Source organism: Camarhynchus parvulus, chromosome 24 (genome assembly GCF_901933205.1).
Source record: "Camarhynchus parvulus chromosome 24, STF_HiC, whole genome shotgun sequence".
Lineage (NCBI taxonomy): Eukaryota > Metazoa > Chordata > Aves > Passeriformes > Thraupidae > Camarhynchus > Camarhynchus parvulus.
This window is the reverse complement of record NC_044594.1, coordinates 5,791,481-5,812,037: the sequence shown is the minus strand read 5'-3', so window position 1 is coordinate 5,812,037 and position 20,557 is coordinate 5,791,481. Positions and strand designations below refer to the sequence as shown.

The window sequence follows — 20,557 nt, the reverse complement described above, 5'->3', positions numbered from 1 at the left end:
ATTGGCGGAGCGGGAGGCGGGCGGTGCCGGCGGGGAACGAGCCGTGACGTGTCCGTCCGGGTTGGCCGGGCCGCGCGGGTCACGTGGGCGGAAGCGGAAGCGCGCGGCCCTGGCCACGTGGGCGGCGGAACCACCGCGGGTGCGGGGGGAGCCCGGCCCGGGAACCCCGCCCGGAGTAACGAGAGCGGCACAACCGAAGGGCTGAGAATCGTGGTCTCTCCGTTTAATGTTTCAGTGTGAAAATACTAGAGAAAAGTTGATAAACCGGCCCGAAATATCCAAAGGGGTCTGAACGTCACCGGTTCCTTCCCCGACCCGACAGAAACGGTACATGCACGGCAGGGGGACGCTGTGCTCGACGGCAGCGGGAGCTCCCGGAAATGCCCGCCCCCCTCCCACGACCTGAGTTAGGGGAGATGGAGGGAGCGGGAAGGGGGACGAGGGGCACGGGGACACGGGGGAGACACGGGAGGGACACAACGGCAACACGGGTGACGGGCTTGCGACCCACGGCCCGAGCGGGGGGACATGGCACGGGAAAGGCGTACAAAAGAGTCCACTATAAAACAAGCGCAGGGCACAACCCGGCTCCTGGAAACTCACAAAGGTGTTAAAAACCCAGACTTTTCCCCCAAAAAAATTTCCAGGGGGAGACACAGAACTGACAGTGACACCTCGTCAGGCTGGGTCCTGCCTGTCCCTGGAGATCGGGGGCGCAGAGAAGCCCGTGGGGTCCCCCCTCCCCGGGCTCTGGGGGCAGCTCAGTGCCCCGGAGCAGCCGCGTGTTTGGCAGGAGAGGGCGAGGAGGAGGAGGAGGAGGAGGAGGAGGGGGAGGAGGAAGCACCGCTCAGGGCGGACTGAAGGTAAACGGTCTTGTGGAAGAGTCTGTTGCTGAGGAAAACCACCAAGGAGAAGAGACGGAGCTGGAAGTGGCTGAAAGGGAAGAGAGTCCATCAGCTCTGGATGCCAGGAGCACCCCTGGAGGGTTTTGGGGAGCACCGGGGGAGGCTGGGGGTGCTGGACAGGGGTCAGTGGGTGGGTGGCACTGAAGGATACTCACTAGGTTTTGCCGGGGGTCCTGGCTTCATTGGCGCTGATGATGAAGAGAGGGAAAAGGATGGAGAAGAGGCAACCGCTGCAAGGGAAAAAACAAAACAAAATAAAACAAAACAAAACAAAAGAAGGGGCCCTCGGTGGGTGTCAGGAGGAGGAGGAGGGGCCAGAGTGGCTTTCTCACCTGATGATGTAGGAGGACTGCATGGCTGTGAGAAATGCCAGGGGCAAGCCAAAGCCGAAGTAGTAGGGCCAGTTCCTCTCGATGTTGGACAACCGTTGGTGCATTTCAATTCCTGCCAAGAGGAGAATCCCGTGGAAATGAACCCTTGGGGAGGAGACACCCTCACTGCAGAATCACAGAACCATTTAGGCTGGAGAAGACCTCCAGTCATCTCCTTTGACCAATCCTCACCTTGTCCACATACCAGAGCACTGAATGCCACATCCAGTCACCTCCTGAACAACTCCAGGGATGGGGACTACACCACCTCCCTGGGCAGCCCCTTCCAATGCCTGACCACCCTTTCAGTGAAGAAATTCACCCTGATGTCCAGCCTGAACCTCCCCAGCACAGCCTGAAGCCATGTCCTCTCATCCTGTCACCTTTTCTGTGGGAGCAGAGCCCAACCCCTCCGGCTGCTCCCTCCTGTCAGGGAGTTGTGCAGAGCCAGAGTAACCCCACTGAGCCTCCTTTTCTCCAGGCTGAGCTCCCCCAGCTGCTCCAGACTCTTCCCCAGCTCTGGACATGCTCCAGCCCCTCAATGTCCTTCTTGTCCTGAGGGGCCCAGAACTGGACACAGCACTCGAGGCCTCATCAGTGCCCAGCACAGGGCACAGGCAATGCCCTGGGGCTGTGCCCACACTGGGGCTGGTACAGGCCAGGTACCACTGGCCTTCTTACCACATGAGCACTCTGCTGGCCCACATTTACCCTTCATCCCATGTAAAAACTGATAGAAGATCAGCCTCTGACACCCGAATTGGATGCTCCTTCAGTAGAGAAATGCTCAATCCAGGCAAACTCCCCCTTTCCATGCAGGAGCCTCCCTCACCTTTGTTGAACCAGCGGTACTCGAAGCAGTAGAGCGAGTAGAGCAGTGACATGTGCAGGAGGCTGATCAGCTGCCCAATGAGGTCGATGGGGAACAGGCTCACGATCATTCCCTGGCACAGAAAAGGAGAGAGGGATGCTCAGATTTGGGGGAGGGCAGCACTTGACCTGTGGGGTGGTTGCTGTCTCACCTGGATGAGGAAAAGTGCCTGCAGCAGGAGGTTGAACAACATGTCAGCGATGATTTTGCTGACGCTGGGGAAGGGGTGAGGCTTCCTGCCCGACACTTCGAACGCCAGGTCTGCAATGTCCTGCCAGCACAGACAGGGGCTTCAGGCAAATGAACTCCAGAGCAATGGGGGTTTCAGGGAAACTAAACCCAGGGTGATGCTCCTCAGCTGCTTTTGCCCACTATGAATATGCCCAGAGCCTGTTTTGGGGCAAGATTTCATCCTGTGCTCCCACACCACCTGATCAAGCCCCACCCAGTGGGGAAACGCCCCCTGTTTGCTCAAGGCAGGGCCCAGGTTCCTGCCACTCACCTGAAACCAGATGGCATTGACCACCTTACTGAGCACAAAGAGGGGCAGGACCCAGAGAGCGCTGAAAATGGAGGTGAGGATGAACTCCAGCCAGGACCAGACGTCTCCATGTAAGGAAGGGTCACCTTTGGAAGGGAGACAGAGAGACACGTGTGAGGAACTGGTGTAGGAACCTCCAAATGCTTCCTGGCACAGCCATCAGGGAGTTTCTCCTGACTCTAGTTCTCTGATGTCTTTAAAAGCACATTTCCACCCACTTGATTTTTATTGAAATACAAAACCACACAGACAAAGGTGTTTGAAATGGCAAGACCCCTGGGCTGGATCCCTGACGTGCACAGGAGGGTGATCCACCCCTGATTTTCCACTGGACAATTAATGATGGGATTGGTGGGTACTGGGAAGAAGAGGAAAACAACACAAGGAGACAGAGGTGTGAGGAACAGCTCAATGGGACAAAGACCCTGAACTCATCCATCCCATGGACTGCAGAGCAGCCTGGGACCCCCAAAGGGAAAGGCACCCACCGATGATCTGCGCCGTGACCGACTGAAGGACGGGGATGAACACTCGGTAGAACAAGAAGAGACTAAGCTGCAGGGAAAAACAAACAAGGGCCCTCAGTGAGGCACTGCACAGGCACTTTGTGCTCCTGTGGTGGCTACAAATCCAAAGGCACATGTGCCTCTCCTCCCCCAGCAATCCACAAATAGAGAGGAGCAAGGATTTCTGTTTAAATACAGCCACAATCTACAGCTGAACACTTTAACATTTCCATGCCCATCCCTATAGCCATGATATTTTCTGAAAAATCCTTTCCTTAGGATTTTTTCTCCTGAGAAGCTGAGAGGCTTCCGGAACAAAATGTAAACAATGGTTATCTGCTGCTGTGGAATGCAACAGGTGGATCTGTGATTGATCTCATGTGGTTGTTTCTAATTAATGGCCAATCACAGCCCAGCTGTCCAGACTGTCTCGGTCTGTCACAAGCCTCTGTTATCATTCTTCTTCTATTCTTAGCCAGCCTTCTGATGAAATCCTTTCTTCTATTCTTTTAGTATAGTTTTAATATAATATATATCATAAACTAATAAATCAAGCCTTCTGAAACATGGAGTCAGATCCTCGTCTCTTCCCTCATCCTGGGACCCCTGCGAACACCATCACACATCCCTCACACTCTGCACCAGTGTAATGAAAAAATGAAGCCATTTATTTGGTTATTTGATTTATGAAGTGTTGGCTCCATTAAGGATCAGCCCTATGAACCAGGCATAGCAAGTCAGAGCTGAGGAAATGTCTTTAAGATGTCAATATCCAATTGGCAAAACAGTATCCTAGGCTGCAGCAAAGCAGGAATTGAATGCTCAGGAGGAGGGTAGTCTCAAAGACTTGGAAAAGCAGCTTGGGTTTCATGTGTGGGTCTCTTGAATAAGTCTGTGGTCCTGTGTCCCATAGTGAATCCCTTAAAACACAGCACAGGGATGGGAATATGGTGGTTTCCCAGCAATTCCTGCTGCCATGCCCATGGCTCACTACCCACAGCCTATGAGGGCTGGAGCAGTACATGGGTTTTCACAGGAGTTTTAAAATAAAAACTGTAATAAATAAGAAAAATCTCCACATACCCAGAAGACACCTCCATTCCAGGCACAGCACTGAAATATGCGGCTCACTATCCGGGGTTCACTGTGGGAGAGAGGAATGTTAATGTCCCAGCACCTGGACAAATGCTCCCTCTCAAGTGCCAACTGCTTCTACCCCACGGTTTGGACACCTGGGAAAAGTCACCAAGAACCAGCTCCACACCAATTGTGCCCCTGATTTTATCCAAACCCAGAAATCCTGGAAGGAATCCCTGCACAGATTCACACCATGTCTCAGCCAGGGCAGTCTCTACAAGACTTACATCAGGGAGACTCTTTCAACCTTTATTAATTCCCAAAATCTGCACTGAAACAGCAGAAAAGCAAAGCTTTCTTCCAGATTTTTAAGCCCATATTGTAGATCTCAAGCTTTGCTCTCCCCAAACTCTTGCCACAATAAAACTGGGAAATTTTGGGCATTTTTTGGTCTCAGAAGAGGCTGTTTCAGCTCAGGATGGTTTTGGTGTCTCTATTTGGACATGCAAGAGCAGCTCTGTGGGACTCTGCAGCACTTTCCCAGTCAGCTCTTGACACCAGAATGATTTTGCTATAAAGAAAACCACCAAAATTCAGCTATTTATATCAACAACAACAAAAAAGTCATATTTTTCCTCAGAGGCAGCCCAGATGTGAAGCTGCAGAGACCCCTGAGGAGTACTGGGATCATGGGAGACTTTTCTTTCACTTTTCAGCCATGATAATTGGTAAATATGTCTCAGAATGTGCATTACTGCCCAAAACCACTGTGTGAGGTGCCAGCCCAGTGCCATCAGGGCAGCAGAGACATCCTGGCATGGTCAGGGAGTCAGACATGGGAACTGATGCTGTTTGCTCCTGCATGGGGATAATTCTGGCATTTCCAGAGCCACTGAGGTTCTGCAGCTCCAAACTCCACAAAACGCAGCAGGGCCGAGGAAAAGAGACACTCATGTGACACTGGATCCAAGCTGCTGTTTCTTCCCTGATCCCACAATTACCAGCAGCAACAATGGATCTGAGATAGCAGGAGGATTCAGGAGGAAAAGAAACCCATAAATCCACGTTCTTTCAGTGGTAATTCAAACTGATTATCAAACAACATAAAAGGTCTGACTCCTTATCTCCTGGTAACAGCTCCAGCTCCATGACACAGTGCAAAAAGGGAGTTTCATACCACGTGTTTCCCATTTATTGGCTCTGCTTACCAGAGGAGAAGGGAATTACCCCATTTCTGAGCAGCCACACCCCATACTCACTTCTCTTGCTTCTTCTCTTCCATGTGAAACCTCCTCTGGGCGAGTGCACTGTTGGCTCTCCTCCGCCTCTGCTCTTCCCTTTTCTGCTGGATCCGGGCATCCAGCTTGGAGATGGTGCAGATGCCCCAGATGGAGTCCTTAATTCCCTGTGGACACGAGGAGAGAGGAGCAATGGCATGTGGCTGAGCCAGGCCATCCAAACCCTCCTGGTGCCACGGCTGGCCTCACTCCCTGGCTGCCTGGGCCCAGCTGGAGCAGCAACACCACCTCTGTTCCATGGCCCCGTGACCCAAATCACTGCACGTTCCAGCATCTCTGTGACCACCAGTAATTTTGTCTGTAAAGGTGCAATTCTCTTCCAACCTGCACTATTTAAAACCCTGGCAAAAAATCAGAGTCCAATGTCTCCCAGCCTTGGCTGGCAGGAAGCCCCTCATCCCCTGCCAGCTTTCTGAGGCCAATAAAATGGAATTACACTCATCTTTGGGATGTGTGAACTCTCAGTGTACGCTATGAGTTTGATGCTTATACCTTCACAAATAAAAGCATCTGTCCTCACCCCAGAAACTTCCTCCCACCAGCCACATCCATGCCTGTTAATAAGAGTGCCCAGGAGTTTTCCCTTACTCCATGTTTGGAAGATTTGCAGAGCTGTCTCCTAGGACTTGGCTTGTCCAGAGAGGCTGTGGCTGTCCCATCCCTGGGAGTGCCCAAGGCCAGGCTGGATGGGGCTGGGAGCACCCTGGGATAGCGGAAGGTGCCCCTGCCCTTAAAGGTCCCTTCCAACCCAAACCACTCTGGGATCCTGTCCAATTATTCCCAGCTCCAGGTGATCCCATATCCATGGTCATCACCATTTCCCTTTAAAATAAAGATCCTAAGGATGAGCCAGGATGGTGTCACCACCCTGGTTGGGTTCACGGAGTTCTTGCCAAAGAGGATAAATTCCACTCCCAAATTCATGTCTGAAACAGCAGAGCTGGGCCCTGGCCCAGGCAGCTCTTCCAGCTGATGGTGTAGGAGCCCTGGGAAATGACACAACTCCTGCTTTTAGGTCCTGGCCACAGGGCTTTGATCAAACCTTTGTCTGTTTTCCAAACAGAGTTATTTCTGAGCACAGAGTTATGGCTCAGTGACACAGCAAGAGAGCTTTTAGCCTGTATTTAACCCTGGATGATGGAAGACAGGGTGGGAGCAGTGAGGTGACACAGACCTTATTGCTGGGACAGAGCTGCTGTGGTCACAGACATTCATTTATTATTGTTGTTGTTATTAGTATCAAATTATACACAATATTACACATTCTATATTAAAATATATTATAAACTTTGTATGTTATTATATATTGGTTTTGATAATTAATATTATTAAGATTTTTCATTAATTTGTGCCCAAAGGAAATCTGTCAGAGGTTCAGCAGCAAACACTGAGCCCTCTGCAATAGACACACCACCACTCAACAGGGTTGAAATACACCTGGAGGCCCTTTTCCCTCCTTGGAAAAGTCACCAAGAACCAGCTCAACACCAATTGTGCCCCTGATTTTATCCAAACCCAGAAATCCTGGAAGGAATCCCTGCACAGATTCACACCATGTCTCAGCCAGGGCAGTCTCTACAAGACTTACATCAGGGAGACTCTTTCAACCTTTATTAATTCCCAAATTCTGCACTGAAAGAGCAGAAAAGCAATGCCATGGGAAGGAGCGTGCTCCCAAAGTGGCAGCAGCAGCCCCAGGAGCCTCACCCTGACGAGGTCATGAAGGAAGATTCTCACGCTGTCAGCCATCTCGACTCCAGCATCACCTCTGCTTCCCAAACTATCAACTACAGGGAGAGGGGGAGAGCCGGGCCCAGGCCTCTCTCATCCTGGAGAGAAGGGAAACGGAGGAGCCTGCGGAGAGAACACACAGGGCACAGCTGGGACCAGCGGGCTGGCCGGGAATGCCAGGGTCAGGCACACCCCGCTGACTCCCAACAGCATTCCCGGCCCTCACTGGGCACAGCCACCCTCCAACAGGCCAGGGAATGGACCCAGCGAGCCCAGGGTTGGAGGAACAGCTCTTGGAAACCACGAGAGAAAGAAAGCCAGCCTCTGAAACAAGGCAAAAATAAACCGGCAGCTACCAAAACTCGTGCTTGCCCAGCAGGATGCAAACCTCGCGTTCCTCCCAGCAGAGCTCCCGGCAGCTCTGGAGCAGGCTGAAGTCACCAACCCCGGCATGGCAGCGCTGCTGCTGCAGCCGCGGGACGCAAACAGTTTAAAACCATTTTAAAAACGCGTTTGTTTTGGTTATTGAGTCAAACCCTGCCGGGATCTAAGCTGCGGAACCAGAACTGACCTCCAGATTTATTACCCAGTTAATCACGGGCAGCTTCCTCCTAAAACCCGAGTCATGGAACACCCTGCCGAGGAGGGCACCCACAGGAATGGCCCCTGCTGGGGGGGGTGACCTGAGGGTCTGCACCCCTCACAGCTGAGGGGTGACCTGGGGGTCTGCACCCCTCACAGCTGAGGGGTGACCTGGGGGTCCGCACCCTCACAGCTGAGGGGTGACCTGGGGGTCTGCGCCCCTCACAGCTGAGGGGTGACCTGGGGGTCTGCGCCCCTCACAGCTGAGGGGTGACCTGGGGGTCCGCACCGCTGAGGGGTGACCTGGGGGTCTGCACCCCTGACAGCTGAGGGGTGACCTGGGGGTCTGCACCCCTGACAGCTGAGGGGTGACCTGGGGGTCCGCACCGCTGAGGGGTGACCTGGGGGTCTGCACCCCTCACAGCTGAGGGGTGACCTGGGGGTCTGCGCCCCTGACAGCTGAGGGGTGACCCTCAGGCACCCGGGGCGGGCAGACCCCGCCGTGGCTGCCGGGGCTCCCCGTGCCCCCCACAGTTCGGGCCCCGCGCTTTACCCCGGGCTGTTCCCACAGCCTCCCGCACGGTGCTCGAAGGGGACGGCTCCCAAATGCCCTCAGGGCCGCCCCCGCAGTCCCCCGAGCCCCCCGGGGGTTTGGTCCGGCACGGGAAGGCCGCGGTTCCCGGCGGTGCCCCCCGAGCGTGTCTCCGTGCGCCGCCCCCGGCCCCCCGGTCCCCCCGCACTCACCGGGGCCGGCCGGGGGCGCACGGCGGGACGGGCCCGGCTCACACGGCCCGGCCGCGCCCACCGCGCATGCGCCGCGCGCACAGCGCACACGCACTGCCGCGGCCCCGCCCACTAACGGGACACGCCCATAGCGGGGCACCACCCACCAACCTCCGGTACCGCCCACCGCCCCAACTGCGCATGCGCCAAAGACCAGTGCGGACGCCTCTGCCTCGAATGCAGTTGCGCGTGCGCGCTGCTGCCGCCCACCGCCAGAGGGCGCCACATGCACGGGGAAGGGAATTGGGAATACTGGGGGGATACTGGGAATACTGGGGGATACCGGGGGGAATGGGAGTACTGGGAACACTGGGGGGATACCGGGGGGAATGGGAGTACTGGGAACACTGGGGAGATACTGGGAACACTGGAGGGATACCAGGGTAATGGGCATATTGGGGCTGGGGCACTGTGGAGATACTGAGAATACTGGGGGGATACTGGGGATATCGGGCAGAATGGGTGTACTGGGGCCAGGGACACTGGGAACACTCGGGGGATACTGGGGGGAATAGGAGTACTGGGGCTGGGGCACTGTGGGGATACTGGGGACACCAAGGAGAATGGGAGTACTGGGGCTGGGGCACTGTGGGGATACTGGGAACACTGTGGGGATACTGGGGCTGGGGGCACTGGGGAGATAATGGGCCTAATGCAGCTGGGGACACTGGGGCAGATAATGAGGGGATACTGGGGATAATGGGGGCACTGGAGATGGGCCCTCTGCAGGACTGTAGTGGGAATGCTGAGGATACTGGGGCTGGAGGCACTGGGGAATATTGAGGGCACTGGATCATGATGGAAGGACTGGGGGTGTCGATGCAGGCATCCCCAGCTGGGGAATAATGTGCTCTGACTCCAAGATTCAGAAGGCTGATGACAAACTCTATTAGGCTATATTACATAGTATACTATACTCTGTACTAAATTACACTAAACTGAAGAAAAACCTGTGACCCTTTCCAGACACACAGCTTAGACCCAACTGGTGAATCAGTCCAAACAACCATCACCAGTCCAATTAATAAATCCCTTTCAGTAAACAATCTCGGTAACACATTCCACATATGCCAAACAGGAGCAGCAAGTAGAGAGAATTGTTTTCCTTCTTCTCTCTCACTGCCTTCCACAAGAAAACTCCTGGGAGAGAGAATTATGAATCTCACTGTTCAGAGAATGTGAATGCCACCACACTGGGGAAAATGGGGGTTAGAGGGGACACTATGGGGACAGTGAGGGACACTGGGGGAATAACATGGACACTGGATCTGGAGGATAGGAACGTAATGGGGGTACTGGGGCTGGAGGCGATTGGAGCAGCGGATAACGGGAGCACTGGGGGAATGGGTGACCGTGGGGATACTGGGATTAGGGGGAACTGGGGAGATAATAGGTAACACTGTGAGACCCTGGGGACTGCAGGTATGGGAACATAATGGGGACACTGGGAGGGAATGGAGTGTAGCAGGGACACTGAAGTTGTGGAAGGTGTCAATGGGGACATTAGAACTGAGGATACTGGGAGGATACTGGTAGCACTGGTGGAGGGAGCATGGCAGGCGTGGACCCCATTGATTCTCTGGCACACTCATCATCCACACATCCATTTTATTCCTACAGGATGCCCCCTCTGGCCTGGGGAGGGGGTCCAGGGCTGTGCCTCAGTTTCCCCCCTCCCGGCCCCCATCAAACCACGCCATGCTCCTGCAGTGGCTCCCCATCCAGCAGCCTGTCCCAGCCCAGCCTGCGCAGGTCCAGGGTCTCATAGCGGCCCATGAGCACCAGCTCGGCCAGGGCCCTGCCAGCGGCGGCGCGTGCTGCAGCCCGTGGCCACTGAACCCTGCAGCTGAGAACAGGTTCTCCAGCCGGGGGTGTGGGCCCAGCACCCCGTTCTGGTCGAAGGTGTTGTAGTCGTAGTACCCTGCCCAAGAGCCCCTGACCCGCAGGGATTCGAAGGCTGGGACCCGCCGAGCCAGCCGGGGCCAGATCTGCTCCTGGAAATAATCGTGATCCACCGAGAGGTCGCTGGCATCCGGCTCTTCCTCCTGGAAAAGGATAAGCTGGGGATGTCTGATAAGGAATAGGGGGGTGAGGGATCTGAGGGGACCCCGTGGGCTCACCTCAGGGGGGCTCATCCCGCCCAGGTAGTTCCCAGCAGCGCCGTCCGGACGGAAATAAGCACCAGAGGTGTCGATGAGGAAGGGGCAGGAGAGGTCAGGGCCATTGGGGCAATGCCAGGTGAACACATACCTGGGGAACCCCCAAACAAAGTGTGAGAGGTGCTCCTCTTGCCCCCCAGTATGGTGTGGTGGGGCTGGGATGTGGAGATGTTTGTCCCTCCCAAAAAAATAAAATTGAGTAGGTCATGTCACTCCTAGGCACATTGGAGGGGCTGTGGGCACTGGGGGGATAATTGAAGTACTGTGGGGGTAATGGGGGTAATAGGGCTGGGGGCACTAGGGGAATAATGGGGTTACTGGGAATACTGGGAGAATACTGTGGATACTGGGGCTGGGGGGCAATAGGTGACACTGAGGGGGATAATGGGGACACTGGGATTGGGAGTATGGGGACATAATGGGGACAATGAGGCTGGGGGCAGTTGAGGAATAATGGGAGCTCCAGGATGCAAGACCCCACTTCCAAATAACAAACTGAGGAAGCTCACCATCCCTCCCAGAAGCTGGAGGGTGGTGGGTGCTGGGATGTGTGTCCCATTCTGACCCCCAAAATAGCACCTAAGGGTTCATGTCACCCCCTCATAGACAGAGGGGGCCAGGATGACACCTCCCCAAAATACAAGTGCTGAGGTGCTCCCCCATGACACAGTGCTAAAGTACCCCCCAGAACAGCACCAAGGGCATCATCCCCCTGAAAAAGCAGTTTCTGGGGTGTGCCCCCACCCTGAGCCCAGGAGCTGCCCCCACCAGAGGGGTGCTGCTGTGAGCCCCAGTACCTCTTCCTGGGCTGGATGGGCAGGGGGGGCTGGCACAGCCCCCGGGGCAGCCCCTCTGCCTCCAGCAGCTTCCCCGCCCAGGCGCCCGCGGCATTGACCACGATGGCACAGGCCACGGGCTGGTACTCCAGGCTGTCTGGCATGTGCACCTGGAGGGCACAGACCGGGGGTCACGGCTGCAGGGGCTCAGGGGCACTCTGGGGAGCCGGGGGGGCACACACACACTCACGTGGACGTATTTGATGCGCGCAGAGGGCGGTGCTGACGACATCATGTAGTTGGTCGAGGTGACAAAAGCTGGAGGGTTTTGGGGTCAGGTGGGGGCTCCTGGGGGTGGCAGGGGGGAAGCCTTGCTGTGCACCCCCATCCCTCACCTCGCACCTCCCCGGAGCAGCTCTGGACTCCCAGGGATGTGGCTTTGCGCCGGAAAGCGTTGAGGAGGGTCCAGGGGTCGAACCAGCCTTCATCCTCCAGACCTGGGCAGGGAAACACGGGGGGAAACTACTGTGTGACCCCCCCAATACATGCACTGTGGGGGGCTGGACCTCCCCTTCCATAAACAAAGCCAGGATGAAGGATGCATCAGGAGGATGAGGAAGGATGCTGAGGGGGGTCTCCGTGCCCTCCCCCATCCTCCCACATACCATAGGACGCCACAGCCACATCCTCCGTGTTCATCCAGGGGAATTTCTCCTTCAGCTGGGTGGGGGACAGCAAGGTCACCTGTGCCCCTTCATCCCTGGGGATGGCCAGCATGTAGAGGAGGGTCAGGATGACCCCCAGTCCCTGAAACCCCCCTGGGAGGGTCCCATGTGTTTCTCCCACCTCTGCAGTTGGACGGTGGCCTCCAGGGCAGCAGCGTTCTGGGGGGATGCAAGGAACAGGTACCCCCCAGGCCGGAACTGGATGTCAATGGGGGGCTCATTTGGCACCCCAAGGTACTCCTGTAAGGGGACAGGGGGCCACAGTGAGTGGGGCTGGACTCCCCAAATTACCCCCAGCCCATGTAACCCCACATACATTGATGTTGCGGAGGAAGCTGGCAGAGAATCGGGACATTTGGATATTTTCCCGGAGGGAAAACTGCTGCCGGATCCCCCCCGCCGACAGCACTGTGGAGGCTCTGGAATACTGAAGGAGAGGACCCCCCAGAATAGAGGGGGTTCAGGGGGGTCCCCAGGGCCACAGCCTGCCCTGGGCGGGGGTGTCTCACCATGGGGTCCCGCTCCACCACGAGCACCCTCATTCCGTGCCGCCGCCGGCCCTCCAGCACCTTCAGCCAGTAGGCCACGGACCAGCCCACCACGCCGCCGCCCACCACCACCACGTCGGCCTCGTCGGGGGGCCGGGGGTCGGGGTGGGTGCCCGGGGGGATCCAGCCGCGCCCGGCGCTCCCCGCGGCCGGCAGCTGATCCCGCAGGGTCCGTGCCATGCTCTCCAGCGTCTGCCCCAGCTCTGCGGCGGAGCGGGGGCTGCCGAGCCTGGGGGGCACGGCCGGCAGCCCCGGTACCTCTGCACCCCTCGGAACTCCTCTGGGACATTCCCAGGATACCCCTCAGACTCTGCCCAGGTCCCCGTGGGTCACCGGGAAAACGCCCCCGACCCCTCCGTGAGCCACCCGAACCATTTCCCAGTAACCTGGAATGACACCAGTCCCTCCCGCTGGGAGTCCAGAGTCCGCTCTGGGAATCACCCGAGACCTCCCCCTTGAGAGCCCCTCCCGTGTCCCCGGGGCCTGGCGGAACCCCCCAGTCCCCTCTGAGACCCCCGGCCGCCCAACTCTGCCCGGCCCCTGCAGTGCCCCTGCCATCCCCGCAGCCCCCAGGGATCACCCCAGGCCGCTCCGGCACGCTCCCATACGGACCGGAACCACCCCAGCGCCCCCATTCCCAGCGCCCCCCATTCCCAGGGACCCCCATTCCCAGGGACCCCATTCCCAGGGACCCCCATTCCCAGCTCTCCCCCGTTCCCAGGGCACCCCCATTCCTCGCGTGTCCCATTCCCAGCAGTTCCCCGTTCCCAGTTCCCCATTCCCAGCTCCCCCCCGTTCCCAGCGCCCCTCGTTCACAGCTCCCCCCATTCCCAACTCCCCCCCATTCCCAGCAGTTCCCCGTTCCCAGTTCCCCATTCCCAGCTCCCCCCCGTTCCCAGTGCCCCCCGTTCCCAGCTCCCCCCCATTCCCAGGCCCCCCCTCGTTCCCAGCTCCCCCCATTCCCAACTCCCCCCCATTCCCAGCAATCCCGACCCGGCCGTACATCCTCATGCACCCCAGCAGCCCCTCCGTTCCCTGGGACACCCCAATTTATCTGACCCCCTCCCCATTCCCCGCTATCCACACCCCGACCCCCTTCCATTCTTCCCTCTCCCCTCGTGTCCCCCAAATCCCCGGTGCGGTGCCGGGGACCCCTCGGGGTCTCACCGCGGAAGAAGTCGGAGCTGAGCGGAGCCGCGGTGCGCAGGGGGCGGCCCCGGATCGATACCGGGGTCCATACCGGGGTCCATACCGGGACCCCCGTTCCGGGGTGCCCCCCCCAAACCCCCACGCTCCCCGCGCGCGCAGAGCGCGCCCCCACCGCAGCATGGCCCCGCCCCCTTCCTGTGACCCCGCCCCTTGGGCCGGACTCTCGCCCTGCCCCCGCCCCCCGCCGTCCTGCCAATGGCGCGGGGGGGCGGGGCTTCCGGCGGAAGCGCGGGGCAGAGCGACGTGTGCGCCCCGCCGGGCCCGGCGCCGCCGCCGCCGCCATGCTCGACTTCTTCACCATCTTCAGCAAGGGCGGCCTCGTCCTCTGGTGCTTCCAGGGCGTGCGCGGGCCCGCCGCCACCGCCCCCGTCAACGCCCTCATCCGCTCCGTCCTCCTGCAGGTCGGGCGGGGCCGGCTGCCGGGGAAGCAGGGTTGGGTGGGGGTCACATACCTGGCGAGGGGGGAGAGGGAGCGCCCAGCTGCCGTGAGGGAGGGGGGCGGTGGGACCCGGCTGGCTGGGGACGAGAGAGCGGAGGCCACCGACATGGCGGGGAGGCGGGATGGGACCGCCTGCCTGGGAAGGGACATCATCTGAGCCCACGGAGCTGGCGGGGGGATGGGGAGCGGGACCACCTGCGTGGGGCGGGGGAACCACGGGCACGAACAGCTCTGGGGGAATTGGATCGGCCCGGTGTGGGTGGGAAGGGAGACCCAGGAGTGGGACCTTGTACCTGGGATGGGGAGGAGAGGGGTGGCACACAGGTGGGACCACCTGTTGGAGGGGACACACAGGCACGGCCAGCTCTGGGAGCGGGGACGGATGTGGGGTCACCCATTTGGGGGGGTGGATGGGACCATCGCCTTGAGGAGACTTGGATGGGATCACCTGCCTGGGACGGGGCACAGGGGGCACGACCACTCCGGGGTGGGTGGGGACCACCTGCCCAGGGCGTCTGGGGTCATGTATGAGGAATGATGGAGCGCTCTGGGAAAGGGGGGTGACAGGAATGATGGTGGGGAGAGGGGGATGACTGGAGTGAGGGGATGGTGGGTGCTGCTGGCACCCCCATTCTGACAGCTCCTCTCCCCCAGGAGAGAGGTGGCAACAACTCCTTCACCCATGAAGCCCTCACGCTTAAGTACAAACTGGACAACCAGTTTGAGCTGGTGTTTGTGGTAAGTGACCCCCTCCAGGCACCGCTGTGGTGGCAGGAGGGTCCCTCCAGCCCCCCACACGCCCCCAAACCCGAAGGAAGGGGATTTCCCCAGAAAAGAGGGGAACAGTTCCCGCTGTGCTGAGGTTTGAGCAAGCAGCTGTTTGCACTGCCTAGGGCTGGACCTCAGCTCCCAGACTGGTTTGGCTCCTCTGTCTCTGGGATTTTGGGGGGTGAGGGGCTGTGATGAGCAATTGAGGGGGATGTTGAGCAGTGACCCCAGTGTAGCCAGGCTCCTCCCAGAGGGGGAACATGGGTGTCTGTCAGCTGAATGCCACTGCAGTAGCAGCTTATTTTAATCATTTGCAACAGGATTAAAACTAATCAAACCTCAAATAGAAGCTGCAGCCTTGTAAAACGTCACTTTGGCCAGAGCTATTGAAAAAAAGCCAGAAGTGTATTGTTCCCTTCACTTTATGGAGCATTTAAGACTCTCTTTTTTAGTCTCCTGGCACCTTATCTCCGTAAATCCACACTACCTTTCCTGTTGACCCACAGATAAGCTAAAGGTTTTCTCCCCTTGCCCTACGTGTCCCAGTTGCCATGAGACAGACTCTGTGTGTTAGAATCACCTGTTGAAGTGAAGCTCTGGGCTGTTTTTCACCTTTTTGGGGCATTTTAAAAGCCTGGGAAGGTGGGGCAGAAAGTGCAGGCTGAAGCTTGCCTAAGTTCAAGAACTCTGAATTAAACAGAGAGGTTTTTGCTTGCTTGCTGCTGTTGAGTGAACTGGAAGTGCAGTGTCAGTTGGCCATGCTCCTTGGCAGGTGGGCTTCCAGAAGATCCTGACTCTAACCTACGTGGACAAGTTGATAGACGACGTCCACAAGGAGTTCAGGGACAAGTACCGCAACGAGTTCCAGCAGAAAGGAGCCCTGGGCCTCCTAAATGGCACCTTTGATTTTAAAGATGACTTCATGCGCCTCCTCCGGTACAGAGCTTGGGTTTTGTCTTAAATTTCTGTTTTGAGCAGAGATGGGAGCGGGGGAAGAGCTGAAATCCAGGCTAATGGGTCACCTCCCTGCAGGGATGCAGAGGAGAGCAGCAAAGTCCGAGCTCCCACGGTAATGAAGACGTTTGAGCAGTCTCTGAAATCCCAGAAGACTGTCAAGTGTATGATTGAAACCCGAGGGGAGAAACCAAAGGAGAAGGTCAAGAACAAGAAGAACAAAGGTTCCAAAAAGGATGGTGAGTTGATGGGGAAGATAAATGAGAGGGAAATAAATATCCATAGCAATGTGTTGCAGGCTGTGCTTTCCCAATCCATTTGGAGCTGTACTGAGCTTGTGTTGGGGCTCTTCCTGTCAGGAACTGAAGCTGTGGCAGCACCCACTAAAGCATCTGCGGGTGACAAGCAGCTCTCAGCAGCAGGGGAAAAGGAGGAACTGACCAAGGATGAAATCCTGCAGAAGAACCGGGAGGAATTCTTCAGGAGACACATGAAAGCTGGGGAGAAGTCCAGGTGGGTGATGAGGGCATGGTCAGTCTGTCTATGCTTTGAACTAGGCCATGGCTGAATCTCTTCTCCTTTTGGTGACCCCTGGAAACAGACCTGACTTTCCTGGACCTTATTTCCCTGATTTCCCTCCTTGCTGAAAAAATTGAGAGAAGACACCCGGGTGTCCTGGAGGGGTAATAGAACTTGATTTTCTTTGCTGGGAGATGCAGAAACCCTGAGAGAGGTGCAGACCTGTCTTTAGTGAGCAGACAGCAGTAGAGCATTATACCTGGCTTGAGAGGAAGTGGTGCCATATGGGGTTAAAGTTCAGATAAATAAACCCTGGAGATCAAATTGGTCAATTTCTGCCTTTTTGGGTAATCCAGGCTTTTATTTTTCACGTCTCCTAAGGAGGTGATGGCTGCTGCTTCCCTGCACTGAACACAGTGTGTTTCTGGTCTTTGTTCCACCAGATCTCCGAAGCCCGACGCACAGAAGGAGAAGGGGAAGAAGCCCCGGGTGTGGGATCTGGGGAACTCTAATGCCAAAGTACTTGATTACAGTAATTCGGCTACCAACGGCAGCACGGAGGCTTGTCCTGTGGAGGAGTTTGACCCTGACATGGTAAGGAAAAGTCAGGCTCTGTTTGCTCTTGTGCATTCTCTGGGATCAGCTGGGCATTATGAACCCAGCCCAGTCTCTGTGCCTGGATGAGGAGGGATCATGAAGAAACATGAAACAAGGATTGTGGCACTCAGGTCATAAAGCTGCTCGTTCTCTTCGCAGGCCCTGGGGGACAAAAATCGGGAGCCTGGCCGCCTCTATGACCTGGAATATGAGAGTGATGATGAAGCTGAAGAAGAGAAAGTTGTCCAGAACCCTTCAAAATCCAGGTAGAGGCTCCCACAGCCCTTGCTTGCCACATGGTTCTTGATTTCTCTTCCGTAACTCCTGTTCCAGTCTAACCAGTAACGCAGGAAGCACAAACTGGTGTGTTTGTCCTCTCAGGGCAAGCTCTTCTGCATCTGACCTTTGCAGATGATAATTTTCAAACCTCAATGTAACTCTTCTGCTTCTCCACAGTGTGAAGAAGGGTGGCCTGGGGGGCATGTTTGGCATGCTGAAGGGCCTGGTGGGTTCCAAGAGCTTGACCAGAGGGGACATGGACCCTGTGCTGGAGAAGATGAAGGATCACTTGATTGGTACGTCTGGATCCCTCGTGTGAGGGATTAGTGGCAGTTGCCTGTGCTCTGTTGGGTGGGCCCTGGTGTGGGTAGTGCCCGTGGTTTGGGATATTCTTGCCCACAGGAGCTGTGGTGGGCTCCTCCTGTCTGACCCCTGAGAAGACCTTGAGAGTGTAGCAAAAGGGAGGCAGCAGTCAGGTCTGGTGGGAATCCTGCACACTGACTCCATCCTTCCCTTGATACCAATGTGGTACTTAGATAACCTTCTCAGCAGCACTGACTCCCTGTTCTGTCTTTCTCAAGCTAAAAATGTGGCAGCTGAGATTGCAGTGCAGCTCTGTGAATCAGTGGCCAAGAAACTGGAAGGGAAGGTGATGGGGACGTTCACCAGTAAGTGTCTGTGTGGCATCCAGTGTGTGGTTTGGAGCTCAGGAGTGTTCCCCATGTGTGACACGTCCTCTTTGCACCCCCTTTTCGCAGCGGTAACCTCGACGGTGAAGCAGGCGCTGCAGGAGGCCCTGGTGCAGATCCTGCAGCCCCAGCGCCGTGTGGACGTCCTCCGCGATGTCATGGATGCCCAGCGCCATCGCCGGCCCTACGTCATAACCTTCTGTGGTGTCAATGGTGTCGGGAAGTCCACCAACCTGGCCAAGGTAGGACAGGGCCCTGGATCACAGGACTGAGGTGATGGGGTCAGGCTATGTAGCTACTGTTCTGATCTGCTGCCTCCAGATCTCGTTCTGGCTCATCGAGAACGGCTTCAGCGTCCTGATTGCCGCGTGTGACACGTTCCGCGCGGGAGCGGTGGAGCAGCTGCGCACCCACACACGCCGCCTCAACGCGCTGCACCCTCCGGAGAGCCACGGCGGGCGCACCATGGTGCAGCTCTATGAGAAGGGATACGGCAAGGACGCGGCGGGCATCGCCATGGAGGCCATCTCCTATGGTATGTGTGGAGCCGGGGGCGGGGGGTGCTGTCCTGGGGCAGTGCCGTCCTTCACGCTGCCTCCCTGCCGCCCCAGCTCGCAACCAGGGCTTTGACGTGGTGCTGGTGGACACGGCGGGACGCATGCAGGACAACGCACCACTGATGACTGCGCTGGCCAAACTCATCGCTGTCAACGCTCCCGACCTGGTCCTGTTTGTTGGGGAAGCACTGGTGGGAAACGAGGCTGTAGATCAGCTGGTGAGTGTGGAGGCTTTGTTCTTGAGAGACAAAGAGGGAAAAGAACCTGTTTCTGTAGGTTTTACCAGAGAATTGGATGGTGGCAGCACCACAAACACATTTCTTGGGTCTTTTTTCTCCCTCAGGTCAAGTTCAACAAGGCCCTGGCTGATCACTCCATGGCCCAGGCACCGCGGCTCATCGATGGGATCGTCCTCACCAAGTTCGATACCATCGATGACAAGGTAAGGAGGCTGCTGAGGTGACTCTGCACAGAGTCCTGACAGTGACTGGAGGGGAGAGATGGGAACTGTCAAACACAGGGCACTCCTGCACGTTCTCCTTGTGTTTAAGCCATTGAACCCAAATTTAGAAATCTGGTTTCCACTCATGGGGGATGAATGAATGACGAGTGGATTTCACGGTGCTGCTTGTCCCCGGCAGGTGGGTGCTGCCATCTCCATGACCTACATCACGAGCAAGCCCATCGTTTTCGTTGGTACCGGACAAACCTACTGTGATCTGCGAAGCCTTAACGCCAAGGCCGTGGTCGCAGCGCTCATGAAGGCCTAAACACCAAATCGCTGTGTGCAGATGTCCCAGAAGAACCTGCTTTACCCTGTCACCAACTAGTCTTTCCCGTGTAGTGCAGAACAGAATGGAGGAATGGCAGCATGAGGAGTACTTTTTTTGGATAAACCGCCTTTTATCCAGAAAAAGCCCTTCCCTGGGTTCCTCCATTCTGTGTCCAGTGACGCGGGCTCCCTTGCGGGGAGGCCGAATCCAGAGCTTTGTATTGTTCGTGCTGCACGGGGGGGTGGGCGGTGCCAGGATCTGCTGTGCTTTTTGGTGGGTTTGAAGGCTTTTTATTGAGCTGCTTTTGATTTTTAGACCAGCTTAGGGAGGAGGCAGGAGGGACTTGGGCTTAGGGGCAGCGTTAGATCTGGCTGTTAATGTTGCTGCTCATGGCAGCTCCACCGAAGCTGATAAACCAAAAAAAGTTGACGGCCTGTGCTGGGCTGGAGGGGACATGCTAAATTGCCTTAAAGTCCCCCATATCTGTCCTCACCCGGACTCTGAAGCAGGGTCCCCAGACACCCTGTATTTGGGCAGGAGCTGGAGAGCTGCAGCAGCCAGGTCCAGAGGAGGAAGGCGGTGTGCCCTGCCTGGCTCCTGCCCGCTGGTCTTGGCGTTATTTGCTAGTAAAAAGGAAAAAAAAAAAACCAAACAACATTAATACTGGAAGAGAATGGTGGCTGCTTGCTGCTTTCCTGCACCCTTTCTCCCCGCTCCGAGTGCCTCTTGATCCCGGTCGAAGTGCTACACTGAGTAATACAAACCTCTGACGATGTCTTGTAGCTCTGTATTGCAGATGTGCTATAGTGCAATAAATTGAATGCTGTCTGCTAAGAGACATAATTTATATAAAATAAACTTCATAATTTGTTCTCTGTGTATAAATAACTTGCCTCCAGC

General features: G+C 56.7%; 3 protein-coding genes across 3 annotated transcripts; 1 reads left to right on the top strand and 2 right to left on the bottom strand.

Annotated features, from left to right (window-relative positions):
* Window positions 1-205: 205 nt before the first annotated feature.
* EI24 (EI24 autophagy associated transmembrane protein) lies at window positions 206-8,686 on the bottom strand. Its single transcript, XM_030964857.1, has 11 exons — window positions 8,627-8,686; window positions 7,277-7,423; window positions 5,531-5,676; window positions 4,278-4,338; window positions 3,177-3,243; window positions 2,650-2,774; window positions 2,299-2,418; window positions 2,109-2,220; window positions 1,238-1,349; window positions 1,061-1,135; window positions 206-933 (listed from the first exon to the last, which is right to left on the bottom strand). The coding sequence occupies exons 2-11, from the start codon at window positions 7,316-7,318 to the stop codon at window positions 762-764; spliced, it is 1,032 nt and encodes a 343-aa protein (XP_030820717.1). The 5' UTR covers window positions 7,319-7,423; window positions 8,627-8,686; the 3' UTR covers window positions 206-761.
* A 1,011-nt stretch (window positions 8,687-9,697) lies between these two features.
* Window positions 9,698-14,165, bottom strand: FOXRED1 (FAD dependent oxidoreductase domain containing 1). Its single transcript, XM_030964936.1, is given in 11 exon segments — window positions 9,698-10,473; window positions 10,476-10,710; window positions 10,786-10,915; window positions 11,622-11,770; window positions 11,851-11,918; window positions 11,996-12,097; window positions 12,266-12,360; window positions 12,447-12,565; window positions 12,642-12,752; window positions 12,835-13,076; window positions 14,041-14,165. Coding segments are annotated over 10 exon segments (1,350 nt in total). The 5' UTR covers window positions 13,054-13,076; window positions 14,041-14,165; the 3' UTR covers window positions 9,698-10,351.
* Window positions 14,166-14,298: 133 nt separating this feature from the next.
* Window positions 14,299-20,528, top strand: SRPRA (SRP receptor subunit alpha). Its single transcript, XM_030964975.1, has 14 exons — window positions 14,299-14,483; window positions 15,176-15,259; window positions 16,062-16,225; window positions 16,322-16,482; window positions 16,603-16,756; window positions 17,206-17,356; window positions 17,519-17,625; window positions 17,816-17,934; window positions 18,220-18,306; window positions 18,397-18,569; window positions 18,649-18,862; window positions 18,939-19,102; window positions 19,228-19,326; window positions 19,526-20,528. Exons 1-14 carry the CDS (start codon window positions 14,364-14,366, stop codon window positions 19,652-19,654), a joined length of 1,926 nt encoding a protein of 641 aa, XP_030820835.1. The 5' UTR covers window positions 14,299-14,363; the 3' UTR covers window positions 19,655-20,528.
* The last annotated feature ends 29 nt before the right edge of the window (window positions 20,529-20,557 follow it).